Genomic DNA, 13,498 nt, shown 5'->3' on the forward strand with positions numbered 1-13,498 from the left:
TTGCCAAGCCACTGAAACAGATGAAAAGCAAACAAAAGATACACAAGTCACAGGAACTTTAGCAGTGCATGCAAAGGGGTGAGACAAAGGAAACATCCCAAGCCAACATTTCCCATGGCACGTGGAAGCAGAGCCTGAAAGGCAAACTAAGGAAACTCTTAGTTTGGGATTGCATGTCCTCGATAGAGCCACTCAGGAAACAAAAAAAAAAAAAAAAAAAAAAAAAAAAAAAAAAAAAAAAAAAAAAAAAAAAAAAAAGAAAATAATTATGTTGCATAACATTTCAGCATTGGCCAACACAGTCATGTGAAGGACTAACTTTTCAAAGTTCTAGGAAGACTACTCAAAAGCATCGACCTGAATGCAGGAAAAATGATCACTAAGCAGTTTATTATTTACTGAATATGCTGAGCAAACGCAAATCTAATTAGTTACAATATCCTGAGAGAAAAGGCGTGAAGATTGACAATTTGATGTTTAACTTTCACAATATATTTTATGCAAAAGTATTTCATTATACAAGCCAGTTTTCTCTCTTTCATTTCCAACTATGATCTCATTGCCTTAATGGCTTCTTTTATAGGTTGAGAAAGAAATTTTATTTTTCCCATAGAGTTTATGAACTGACAGAAAAAGCACCTAAATTAGATTGATGTTGATTTTGGCTAGATTTAGAACAGCTATAGAAAAAATGTCATGGTGATACTAATAACCAAGCAAGGAGAGAATTCTGATGGCAATTGTATCCCTCAAAAGCAGGASCTGATTGCTGTCAGTGCTTTTCCCTCACTTACACACTGCAAAAATGCAAAGATATGTAAATACATTATTCACAGATGGATTTTGCACCCATTTCAGCCTGTCAGTATTTTAAAAGTGTCCTCAAATAAACCCTCAGTTGGCCTGCAAAAAAACTGMAATACAAGCAAGAAACATCAGAAAAAGCAGTTTTAGACCAGCTTTCCCTTTGTACATCCCAAACAAGTATTTAACGTGCACTGCTTATAAACTACAGAGAGAAAAGTAATAATTTTTTTTTATTATTATTACTACTTCCAATATTTATATGCAAGTTCATTGTTTTGTCTTTTTTTTTCAAATACAGCAACTGAGGACTCATAATAAACACTGTAATACTCAGATTAATTATTACTTACAAAAGAATTTAATTGAAACAATTAGTAACAGAYATTTCAGCTGGAAAAACATTCTTCCTTATGGGAAATTATCAACTTAAAATATTTTTGATTTTCTGCTTAAAATGAAGCTTCAGCTTACAACTCACTGCTGGMMTTCWSTTCTCTTAGACCATSGATGGATTATGGGGTAARTCACCATGTGTGATAATCTTTGTGYCCATTTTGATGGCCAGRATCAGTAAATTAGGATGYTTTAGCTTTATGTTTTGCAAATAAAGTGTTTCACACTATTACCCAAGAATTCAATATCTGAGCACAGGGTCAACTCCTTTAGGAGAAGTAAATCTGTCAGCAAAGCCACATCTTGCAATCCAGCCTGGCATATCTCATTTCCTCCTGAGCGGTACAAATCTAAAGTACCATCTTGGAGAAAATACAGACAAAATGTTTGTAAAACATTTTGGAAGTAAAAGAGGATCTGAGTTTTAAGTCTTGACAGTATTACATTTGATCCTCAGCAAACGGCTTTATGTTTTCACATTTAGCTAGCAAGACTATTTTCAAYGACAACGGGAAGTTACAAAAGTTTATTTTAAATGACAGCCTCGATGTATCTACTTAGAACTGAAACATGTTGACATTAGTGGTTTTTTTTTTTTTTTTAATGTGCAGTGAAGCAGATGTTTAAATCCATGCACATATTAACTTATCCATCCACAGTTTAATGATGCTCTCACATTCTATTTTCTTTTGATACTGAAGTGAGAACAGGAYCAACAGCCTGGTCCTGCTTGTGCGAAAATGGTCTGGGAATCAGAAGATTGAGCTGTCAGAAAAAGCAGAATTGGCTTGCTTTTTAAAAAAGCCAAACCACAACCACACCAACATCAACGTATGGGTCAGTGATATAATACAAAAAAACCTGCTGCACCTCCAATTTCCGAAGGTATTTTTTCTCTTCTTTGTTTCATTAAAAATTAACGGGAAAACCAATGCATCTAGAATGATTAAAGACACAGCCACCCCAGCCCATTCACACCCCTGCTCAGCTAAGGAAATGCTCATTTAATGTCCTTGCTGGTGGTGCTGAGTGCCACAGCAGCTGCTGTGACCAAGGGCTGCTGGGGCAGTGCTTTAATCACCACAGCACTGGCAATGACCTACARCACAGGGAAACCACCTCAGCACATCTGCAAATGTTGGGAGAGCACAGACAGCATGCAAACAACCAATACAAAGATGTGAAATACAAAATACAAGATGTGAAAATCCCAGGCACTGCTTAAGCATCGACAGAGGCAACTTTTAACCATCTGTAGCTGGCTCCTGAAACATTTCTTTACAAAYTGCTGTGATGCCAGTTAAAGGCACAGGTTTTTTATCACATTAGGTGTCAAGGATCAGTTAAACTGGATAAACTTTTTATTGAGCACCAAATAATCCCTCCCCAGACCTCAGCACACAGAATAGCTGGGCTGCCAGATAAGGAGCTCCAGCCATAAAAGATTAACAAAAATAAATAAATTAAATTGCTTATTATGCCTAAGGAAAGCTTCAGAAAGCTCTTGTATGGCACTGGCATCTCACAATTCAACAATGTGATACRAAAACTGCAAGAAAACTTAAAACCTATAGTTTAATAAATCTGTTTTAAATCATGAGAAGAATTGTCTTATGTTCACAGCATGTAATAGCAAGACTATCAACAGGGAAGGAAGCTTCTCCCCACACAACCAGAAGTGCTCAGAAAGGGGCTCAGGACAGGCATCGTTCACCATATTGGATATTCACCTTCATTGAAGTTATTTTATTTCAGAAAATACTATCAGAAGATTTGAAAAGTTTACTCTGACAACATGATCACAATATAGATCTGTTACTTTAATTCTGAAGAAAGAGCAGCAGCAGTACAGATAGTTTTAACAACATGGTACTTAAAAGTTTTAAGTTTAAATTCAGAAAAAAAAAATCTCTATTTCTTTTAGAACTAAAGTGACCTTTGTCATTACAGAAATTATGAGGAAATAGGAGAAAAAGATTTTGCACCACTTCTTTTTTCTAATAGGGATACTTTGCAGAATCATACTTGAAATTACAGTTGATTTGAATGGAAAGTGTACAAATTAATTGCAAACTATAACAGGCAATCAATAGTCTTATAAATTGTTTGTAATTTTCTTCTTTCATACATATTTGTTGCTCACAGAGTAAAATAAGAGAYAGGTGTCATCACATTCACTGGTATTCCAGGCACATTGACTGATAATCCTTTTAACAGACTCAAGAGTGCCCTAAAAATATTTCTGTTTTCTTTTCTCTGCACTGAAGTCACTTGACAACCTCACCAGGCCATTCTTTCATTCATTCTCAACCCAACTGTTGTATTTAGGTGGAGTTATTTTTACAGCAGCACACCTAGAGCTCTGATTTACCACCTCCACAAGAAGGAACCTGCTGGGAAGGTGTCCCTTGGTAAAAGGTGTCAAAGTTGACAGTGCTTGGTGGGTGCTGCTGTGGGCCTGSAGCTGAGRAASACATTGCCCTAAAAAKCTGTTTGGTTTTGTTCRGTTGGTTTGTTGTTTTTGTTTTGCTGTAATTTTTGGCTGMACAACTGATGGAAGAATCCTGCAAAAGGAAAGGAGCTGAATGTAAACTCCTGCTCCAAGCAGGATCCAATTAGCTGAGGCTGGTGAGGGTCGTGCTCAGAGAGGATTCAATATCTCCAAGAGCAGAGAGAGCTCCACGTCAGGGCATCCAATACTCCAATTTCCATTTTTCTGTTCCAATACTCCCCCATTTCTAGAAATCTCCTTGGTGTCAGAATGGATGCAGATGTTAAACAGGCTGCTAGGTGGCTTTTACTGCAATTGTAATCATCTGGGACAGGAAGTCTTTCTGGTTTCATTTTAAAGATTTAGGAGTAAATAAAGCAATAAAATTACTGTGTAAATTAATAGCTGATAGTGGGTCATTGCAATGATTGAACTGGTATCAATAATTATCCATTTTCTATAGCTTTCTTGTAGCATAAGTGATATTTAAGCAATATGCTTATTCATTGCACCAATAGTAATTAACAATAAAACCATCTAGGGAGAGAATTTACAAATGGCTGGCAAATTAACAAATTYAGATCTTAAAGCTTTAATAAGGAATGTGACATCATTGTATTAAAAACACAATAAATCACAAATTCCAGGATATTTTTTGGCATAATTAATAATTTTCCCTAATTTTTTTTTCTTAATTAAATTAGAAAGTTCTTTAATTTAAATGGAAGACAAGCATTGATTGCAATGGATTCAAGAACCTGTTTATTTGCAATCAAATATACATTTAGTTATTATATTCATAAATAAAAACAAACTGCCATCCCAATTGAGGAAAAAGACTAAAGAATTGACTAAGCTGATATTAAATCTAGCATTAAAATTGATCACCTATCACTGAATGCTTCATAAGTGAGAAGACATCCGTAATTTAAATGTTGACTGTGGTAGTTACACARTATTTATAATTTATGGTGCTCTCTCCTCTAAATGGATTTCAGTAAAATGAAATGGCAGTTCCTCATGGGATCAGCCATCTAATCAGCATCAAGGGAGTGCACAGACACTGCTGAGAATCTGTCAGCACCACTGCTTTTACTCTGCCCACGTTTCTGAACATCCACTTAGGGGGAAATTGTGAACATTCAGGGCAGGAACAAGGCGGCCCAAAAGGCACAGCTGAAAGCAGTTCCTCYTCTTCTAAGAACTTGCCACACATACATTAAGAAATTTGATTTATTTTCACAGCTGCCTAAAGCTGTGCAGATGGAACACACTTGTGAGAAGAGGGGAGTCCCTGGGACCAGAGAGCAGAGCAAGCTGCGATTCTGGAGGCTCTGCCTAGATGCGAGCCAGCAATTTAAACGAAATTCTGTGCTCCCCATCTACAGCAACTGCAGGCACTTGGGAATTTCCAGGGAGGAACCCACAGTTTCTCTTCTTTCTCTACCTAATGCTCCTTGAAAAGGCAAACTGTCAGTCCTGGTGACCATGTACTTGTGACAAAGCTCCCAGCAGCTCCCAAGCAGTGCGCACGACCCCGATCCTTTCAGTGTGGAACAGTTTTTCACCCTCAGCTGGCACTTTCATATCTCTGCTCCAGAGAGCACTTCCTCAGGGAGCAACAAATAGGTATGAGAGGGGTTAAAGAGCCCCAGTTTGATTTGCACTGGTTGGTTTGTCACCATCTCACTGTTAACACCGCCCTTCCCCAGCCGTGTTACGGGATCACTGCAGGTTAATGGCAATCACTGGGACAACGCTCATAAGGTGATTACAGACACAGAGAGACTGCAGACACCACAGTTATGGGATGTACTTACTGGAGAYGCGTGTACTTGTGTTATTCTTAACTGGTTTTCCAAATCTTGAACTTTATTTTTCAGTTCTGCATTTTCGGTTTCTAATTCTTGGATCTACAAAGCAAGCGGTTATTCAACAGCTATTGGGATAGTCGTGGATTCCAACAACAGCATGCACTGAGCATAAACTTCAGCTGAGACCTGGTGATTTAGAATTAAGTTTTAACTAGTTATCTGACTACAAAACATTTAAATTTCAATATCTTCCATATTTCAGCCTTGCTTTTTAAGGTCCGTTCAAGACAGTAAAATATGAAATACTTTTAAACACTTTTTTTTCAGTCTTTCTTTTCTTTTTTTTTAACCTTAACAATCTGAGAATAATGCTGGAAATTATGCTTTCACAAAAAGTAAATAATTAAAATACAGCAGCATGTACTTTTAACTCTTTTAAAAAAACATAGTTCAGAACTTACTCTTTTCTGTAAACCTGCAATTTGCTTCCTTGTTTCAACATCTTTTCCTCCAGATTCCAGAAATTTCCTGTAAGCTAAGTCAAAGGCTTGACCAATTGTTAAAGTTATCTCTTCTGCCTTTACATAAAACACAAGACTGAAATTAGTTAGGAATTACATTTTAGATAGCTCCTTTCATTTCAGATGATCACAAAAGACTTTACACCACATCACATTCAAAGGCTTTGCCCCATTCCCTGTGAAGTCAACACTACCAAGGAGCATGGTAAACACCCTCCAGCAAAATATCTTGGCAAAATGCTACAAAAGCAACATAAAAATACTCTGGAAAAAGAAGGGAGACTGGACGGCATAAATTATGTCTACAATTTCCATAAACACGGATACCGTGCTGCACAAGGGCTTTTTCTGATGACTTCTGAAGCAAATACAGCCTGTTAAATCATTAAGTAAATTATTTTAYATTTAATGAAATAATGTGTTTTCATGCTAATGGATGTTTTGACCCCTTATTGATTTTAAATCTGGATTTCAACACTTGTTTTTGCTAGTACTATATAATCTCACTCAGGATACTGCATATAAATATTCGTCTGCACAATTATTTCCAACTACAAAAAAAACACAAAAATCTCCAGAATTTGCATTTGTATGTGCAAGATATAATAATTTACTAATTCTATGCTGATTCATATAATATGTTATGGCGTGTTTGTACAATCAATGCAGAATATCCACTTCAAAAATGATGGGGGTAAAATAAGCCTACAGGAAGGTGATGGAGCACACCAAGGTATCAGAAAAAAACTTAAAGGAGCACCAAAAACAGGTGAACATGTGGATACAGTACTTGCCTTAGAACTTTAGTACAGAAAGTAAATAGAAAGTAATAACTGCTGTGTCTCAGACACCAGAAAATGTGAGTGCTTGGTGCAGTGAATTGTCTGCGAGTGCTTTATGGGGTCACACTTGAGAGAAGTGGCAGGAAAAGGGGTGGATAAAGAAGGGAGAACCTCGTCATGATAAAACAATTTAAAAAACCCACCAGCAAAAAACCCAAAAGACAAACAACACACAAAATCCCCCYAACACCAAAAAATGGAGACACATCAGCAAAAGAGCCTGCAAGGGTATCCCAGCCCCTGAGTTGCAATAATCTCTGCACAACAGCTGTGCAAACATCTCAAGCACGGTGGGATGGAGCCTGTTCTCCCAGAGCACTGCAGATGCTTCCCCCAGGATTCTGAGCTGGGCATTAAGAGAAATAATCCCAGAAAAGCATCCCATGGAAGAAAGAGACTCTCCCTTAATTTAATGCATCTAAGTTACAAGGCACCATATTGGCATCAAAAATGGAGTCCCAATTACAAGGCAGGCTGTGTGTCTTTCTTTAATCAGCCACTCCTGCACTATTTCTCCATCAGCTGAAGGCACCTCAAGCCTGGCAGAGCATCTTGCATACTTACACACTTTTCACTGTCAAACACATAGCACAGATGCTTATTGGATTCTGAGTCTTTGCATATGAAAGTAAATATTCTCTTGTCAGTTTTGTCATCAGCACAAAAAGATATCCTGTGGAGCTGACAGTTGTGCTGGACCTCCTGCAAACAAACAGAGAGATAATTCTTAAGAAATTACTACACTTGTTTAGGATACAGATGCACAAAGGAAAGCTCTGGATTTACAGAGCAGGCAAGCTGCAATAACATTTTTGAATGCTTTTCATTGTACATGAATCCAAAAATGGACTTAAAGTATAAGAGAAGTTAGCAAACTCATCTCCAAAAAAAAAACCAACAAAAAACCACACTCCATTTTTACTGAATGTAAACAGGAAGTTTTTATTTRGACAGCATTTATCTGGAAGTGTTTATTTGGACAGTAATTTCTGTTAGAGAAAATTGATTTTGCTGTTGCCTTGCATCCCTCTGCAATTTATTTAGGGCCTKATTATGTAAAATAATCTGTTCTTTTTCCAGATGCTCAACTTCTTCAAAATTCATCATCTCCCAAGGTTTGTTAAAATGGTTTTACTGAAATGAGTCCTTACCTTGCTACACTAAATATAGAAAACAGAAATAACATGATTTTGCTAACCAAATACACAGAAATAAATCTGACATACAAGTAAGTGGTTTTTTTAGGTGCCACATAAGCACCTTTTAAGCATTATTATTTGTATATTTTTGCTACTATATTTCACTTTCCATTAAAAAGCAAATTCCAGCTATTTAGAAAGCTTCAATGGCAATGCTCCTCAGCTGAGAGAGCTTGACAAGACTGAAATAAACTATCTTGACTATTTTTTTTTGTTGTTTTTCTTCAACAAGTCTCTTCTTGGTATTTYATTTTATTTGGCTTATTACATGGGAAAGCAGCATTTGCTTTAAAGGAAAACATGTTGCTTAAATGTGAACTATTATCTATTAAAAAAGAAAGTCTGTGCAACACTGGGGTTCCCAGCTTACTGTGAAGCCCATACCCTCTCTGCACACAACCACATATCCAAAAATGCACCCTGGGGGCAATCTTTTCCCCTTSTCCCAACTGAGCTCATTTTCTCAGTCTTTACAGCTGTTCTGCTGAGTATTCTATTTTTCCCACATCCCAAATCTTTCTGTTTTAGCTCTTTAACACACAGAAATAATATAACACATGCTTGCCCTAGCACGATGAGGCCTACAGATCCATATAACTATTTTATGTCATTTAAGGACATAACCACTTTTCCATAATATTTTTTTTGAGTGCCAAGTATAGAATCAGATCCTGATATATAAGCTAGCCTCTTGTTCCTACTGCAATTAACAGTCACCACGTAACTATAAACCAAAATTCCTCTGTAAGTACTTTGTTTCAAAAATACACTAAAAAAAGACTTAGTGGTGATAACAATTGAAGTAATTTTCTAAATCATCATAAGTTGTGCAAAAAGAAGGAAAATTTGGTTGAAATTTACTTGCAGCTTTAAGAAACAGAATGGAGGAGATAAAGGACTACTCACAGTTGATTACTGCTTGAGTTGTAATAACAACATTGCTAAGAGATTAGAATGTTCCTACTCCYCCAGGAACATATATCCCACAGATTTCTGTTCATCTCTGCAGGAAGGCTAAGATCCTTTGGCATTACAAACTSTTGTTTTAAAACAGTTTTTGCCAGGATATGGGGTTTAGCACCCCCATCTGCCCTATGGCATAAGGAAGATGCAAAAACTCCAATTAAAGTTGACATGGATATTTCTGGCCCCCTCTCCTTGTGTATGAGCTGTTGAGTTCTGGTTGTATCAACAGCCTGAAAATTGGGCTGCAAGCATCTGGAGCCTTGAACTACAGCTACCACTAGGGAAAAGGCAGAGCCACTGCCCAAATGCAGCAATTGCTCCATCATTAAGAAGCAAGAAAAAAGATTCTTTCAAATTCAATGTTCAACACGTGTACAGAAAGGTTTTTATCACGTGTTAACATTAACTTAACACATTGTTTTCACCTTTCTCAAAGTTTTAAAGTCCTGCTGTGAAAGGGTTAAAGAAATTGAATGCCACATTAGGTACAGTCTGCCTTCAGAACTGTCATGTACCTTCCTGGAAAGATGGCATCCAGTGGTGKAACAAAACATGGTATTTAGGAGACTTCTTCAATCAACAGAATGGCTTTTGTTATAATACTTCAAAAAATAGAAACCAACTGAAACATTAAAACCAGTGAAATTAATATTTACTAGTTTAGCATGAAAAAAACCCCCAAACATGTAAGTTTCTTACCTTTGTTTTGGGATCTAGAATTTTTACACCATAGATTGAGATTTGTAACTCAACTTTGGGCGTCTTTTGGCCTTCAGATTTCTTGATATGTCTTGCAAACTAAAAGATGAAAAAAGCAATCACGTTAAGTTTGCTTTTATTAATTCTTGTTTTCTCTCAACTCCCTCCACCTGAAGGTGTTTCCTTCCTTCTTCAAAAGGCTTCCCATAACARCACCAACCATTTCCAAAGTTTTAGATGGGCACCAGCATTTCTAACTGCACACTACAGCGTGCTCCTAAAATTCAGGAAAAAGTATTTTAAAATTACTTAGCATGGTCTCCTGTAACTTATATCAGCTTTTTATGATGCAATTGAAGCTTTTGCATCAGATTTCTACCAGCAGAAACACAAACACTTTCAGTTCAGCAGCTGCCTGGCTGCTGAACAGGGAACACTGGTGTGTTTTCCACACCCCACTATTTCCACACTCACCTCTGTGCCCATGCGTGGAGGGCACTTCCAGATGTTCCTTTAAGGAATCAGCTGTTTTAAACTAGGGCAGWTTGAAAGCCCTGCAGCTGTCAGCACCTAAGAARYAYTTGATCTCTTTCATTTTATTCTSAGGATTTWTCTGCCAGCAGCCCACCAGAKGATGGCTRGACAGCMCTCTCTATGACTGGGTTGGGTGATGTGTCCTATTCAACACATTTTGCACCCTTTCTTTCTCTTTTCCTTTCCTAGCTGCTGGAGCTACTTCCTCTCTCTCTCATGAGCACTGCCTATAAAATCAGCACAGTATCTTGAATTTGCTCTGCATGACAGCTAAGAAGTGCCCTACATCTGGTTAACTTTCTTTTAGCAAATATATGATTGATCTGTATTTTGCTGTGTTACCAGAGCAAAATGTTGCCTTTTTTCTCTGCGGTATCTGACAGCCTGGAATGGCATTTTCAAACACGTAAATCAGGATGATGATCCACCAAAGGCCACGAGTTGGAGTCTCTGCTTCAGAGCTCTGTTTGAACACATTATGCTCACCATTCCCATTCCATGATACACTGGGTGCATAATTTCCATGAGTACAAATCCACTGTCTCAGAAGTCAGTGTGAACAATGGCTTTTAGTGCCATAATGAGTCTAGGATGTCACCAAGGGTGCTGCCCTATCCAACCTGAAAGCCACAAGCCTGAATCACCCTGTGAYTGTGAAGCGTTTGGCTGTAGCCAACTGACACACCTCCCACAAATTCTTAAAAACTATGATAACAATAATTATTTGTTTGAGTGATAGTTCAGGGTTTGGATTTTTGCTCTGTTCCTTTTCCAACAGAACTAGGGAAATCTTCCTGTAACAAAACTGCTTTGCACAGTATCATTGTCAATCTCTTATTTCATTTTGCTTATGGTCAGCTTCATTCATGGCAAATTATTAACTGGTTGTGAGAACATCCTAAAAGCACAAAATGAACTCATTCTTCCCTTCCTCCCAATTTTATTCTTCATTTTCAAGGCATACTTATTGGATATTTAATAGCTAAACATTAAKTTATAATTAATTCTATAAACTCCACACAGTAATAGAGCTTCTCCAGACACATCATTACTGATCGATACATCCCAATAGCTGTATCAAACACTTGGTAAAAAAAAAACAACAGCCCTCTCCCACCCCACAAACCCCAACAATCCCGTCCTAAATCACTCTATGCCACTAAAAACCAACTCTTTAGCCTAAATACCCATCCTAGATTTCAACCTCTAGGACTGCAACAGTCACTGGCCAAACATTTTATAAAGGATTCTTTTATACAAATATTTGTACAGGATGACTTACAAGTGAAAACCAACTAGATGAAAGTAAAAAAAAAAAAATTCYCATTCTCTCTSTTCAGTATCAWGTATTTGSCTCTTGCAACACATCCTTTTACTATCCTCCTATTTAACTTCAAGCCCATATCTTGCATATATAAATGACTAAAACACATTAATCCCTGTATTTTTATTGAGGTGTGCCATTCCGTATGCAAATTTTAATTCTTCTTAAAAAGATTTTATAGAAAATAAAATTTTAAAAATCATAATTGCTGGTTTACGGAATTTTGCCAACAATATTTCTTGACTTTAAAAGAAAATTCAAATTTACTACAATAAAAAATAATTTTACTTTAATAAAAATCACACATTAAAACCCACAAAATCTGTCCTAAACTTTATACTGCAAATTTAAATTGTGTAAATCTGTGCTTAAATAGGAAAAAGTCCAATCATTGCTTTATTAACACAGATTGTTTCTTAGCACAGATTTTTTTCCCAAGATGAATATAAAACTTAAACTGTCCTGAGATCATTTTCAGCTCGTACATTTATTCATTACGTGTACACCACCAGCTTTCCTCCCTGATTTGTAATTTCATGCTGTCCCTTCATTGGGTGGGATTTTGAGGACATATGTGATCCTTTTTCTCAATACTCTGTGCATTGCCAGGTGTTAAAGGGAATGACTACAAAGTCCAAGATCATCAGGACACTTTGGACATCTCAATTTCCAGTGTATTCAACAGCACCCCAGAAAGAAACCCAAGACAATCCTGGAGCACCCCTGAACTTGAAAGAGCCTGGAATTTGTGCAAATTCTGACCTTCTGCAAATGTCCCTTTGCAATCAAGCCATGCACAAGTATTTCTGTGCAGTAATGAAGAGAAAGCATAAATCATATTTGATTTTACTGAGTTAAGCTCATGGTATGCATTGAGAATGATGGTGGAATGCCTGATTTTCCAATGGCAATCATCTCATCAGTCTCAAACAACAGCTACAACATGAAAAAGTTGTAGGTTTTGGGKTTTTWTTWAGTAAGTTTTGAAGAAAAAGRTTTTAAAGCAAGTGATGTGAATAACTTGCACAAGTTTTAGAACAGCTGGCCAAAGCYTGCTCCAAGTAGTCAAGAAGACTTACAACACTGAGGAAGTTCCAGAAGAGAGTTTTGAGCCAATTCTGAAAAAAGGGTAAACAAACTGATCCCACYACGTCTCCACTCTCAAAAAACATAMAGCCAGTTCAAAAACTAGAGAATACAAGTGAGTTGAAATTAATGATGATCAATACTTTTACAAAAAATGCAGCTTGTCCACGTCGACAAAGTATCTGCATTTTGCATGCCGTTATATTCAAGMAAGTGAAGCAAYAGAAAGAAAGTATGAGTTAAGTTAGTTGCATTAGTCTCCAGATGCAGTTATAAACAGGAAATTGTCATTGGGAAGATATGTTTCTAATGTATTCCAGCAGGCTTTATTTCTTAAGCATGACATTATTGAACAATGACCAGGAGAAAAATAATTACTGATAAAATCTGCASGCAGAATAAACGAGAGGGAGAAAAAAGGGGGGAGAAAAAGAACTAATCATATGAAATCTAAAATCATGACAGAGGAAGCTTGCAGACCACAAAGGCTGATAGGGGGACAAGTAACAGAGAGAGCCCTCACCAACCAGAGCACCACAGACTGGACTCCCAGCAGAGCCCGTTTGTTTTCCTACAGGAACCCCGCAAATCCCAACTGACAACAAACTTTGGTTCTTGGGAGAATCTCCTGTGAAGATGGAATCAGTGAAGGCCTGATAACATGGCAGGCCTTCCACTGACTGTGGGCCTTCTCAGGAAACTAAAACTGGGGAGATATTTCAAAGAGATCCATAACATGGCAATGGTGGTCACACTGTGTGAGCAGCTTGTGAGAAAAAAACTCAAATTTTATCTGCTGAGGGTTTCAAATGCAGAAGGATG

The 13,498-nt window shown here is 37.2% G+C and overlaps 1 protein-coding gene across 5 annotated transcripts in view; it reads right to left on the reverse strand.

Annotated features, from left to right (window-relative positions):
* The window catches only part of GULP1 (GULP PTB domain containing engulfment adaptor 1), a 143,901-nt gene that overhangs the window by 21,513 nt on the left and 108,890 nt on the right, over positions 1–13,498 (reverse strand). For all 5 annotated transcript variants that reach the window (XM_057382715.1, XM_057382712.1, XM_057382711.1 and 2 more), the window contains 4 exons: positions 9,733–9,831; positions 7,433–7,570; positions 5,967–6,083; positions 5,512–5,604 (listed from right to left, as the gene is read on the reverse strand). In XM_057382715.1, the coding sequence (XP_057238698.1) occupies positions 5,512–5,604; positions 5,967–6,083; positions 7,433–7,570; positions 9,733–9,831 (447 nt within the window). The remainder of the gene's footprint in view (positions 1–5,511; positions 5,605–5,966; positions 6,084–7,432; positions 7,571–9,732; positions 9,832–13,498) is intronic.

The sequence above is a fragment of the Malurus melanocephalus genome, unplaced genomic scaffold (genome assembly GCF_030028575.1).
Source record: "Malurus melanocephalus ecotype Western Australia unplaced genomic scaffold, MMel_1.1 scaffold_581, whole genome shotgun sequence".
NCBI classification, from domain to species: Eukaryota; Metazoa; Chordata; class Aves; order Passeriformes; family Maluridae; genus Malurus; species Malurus melanocephalus.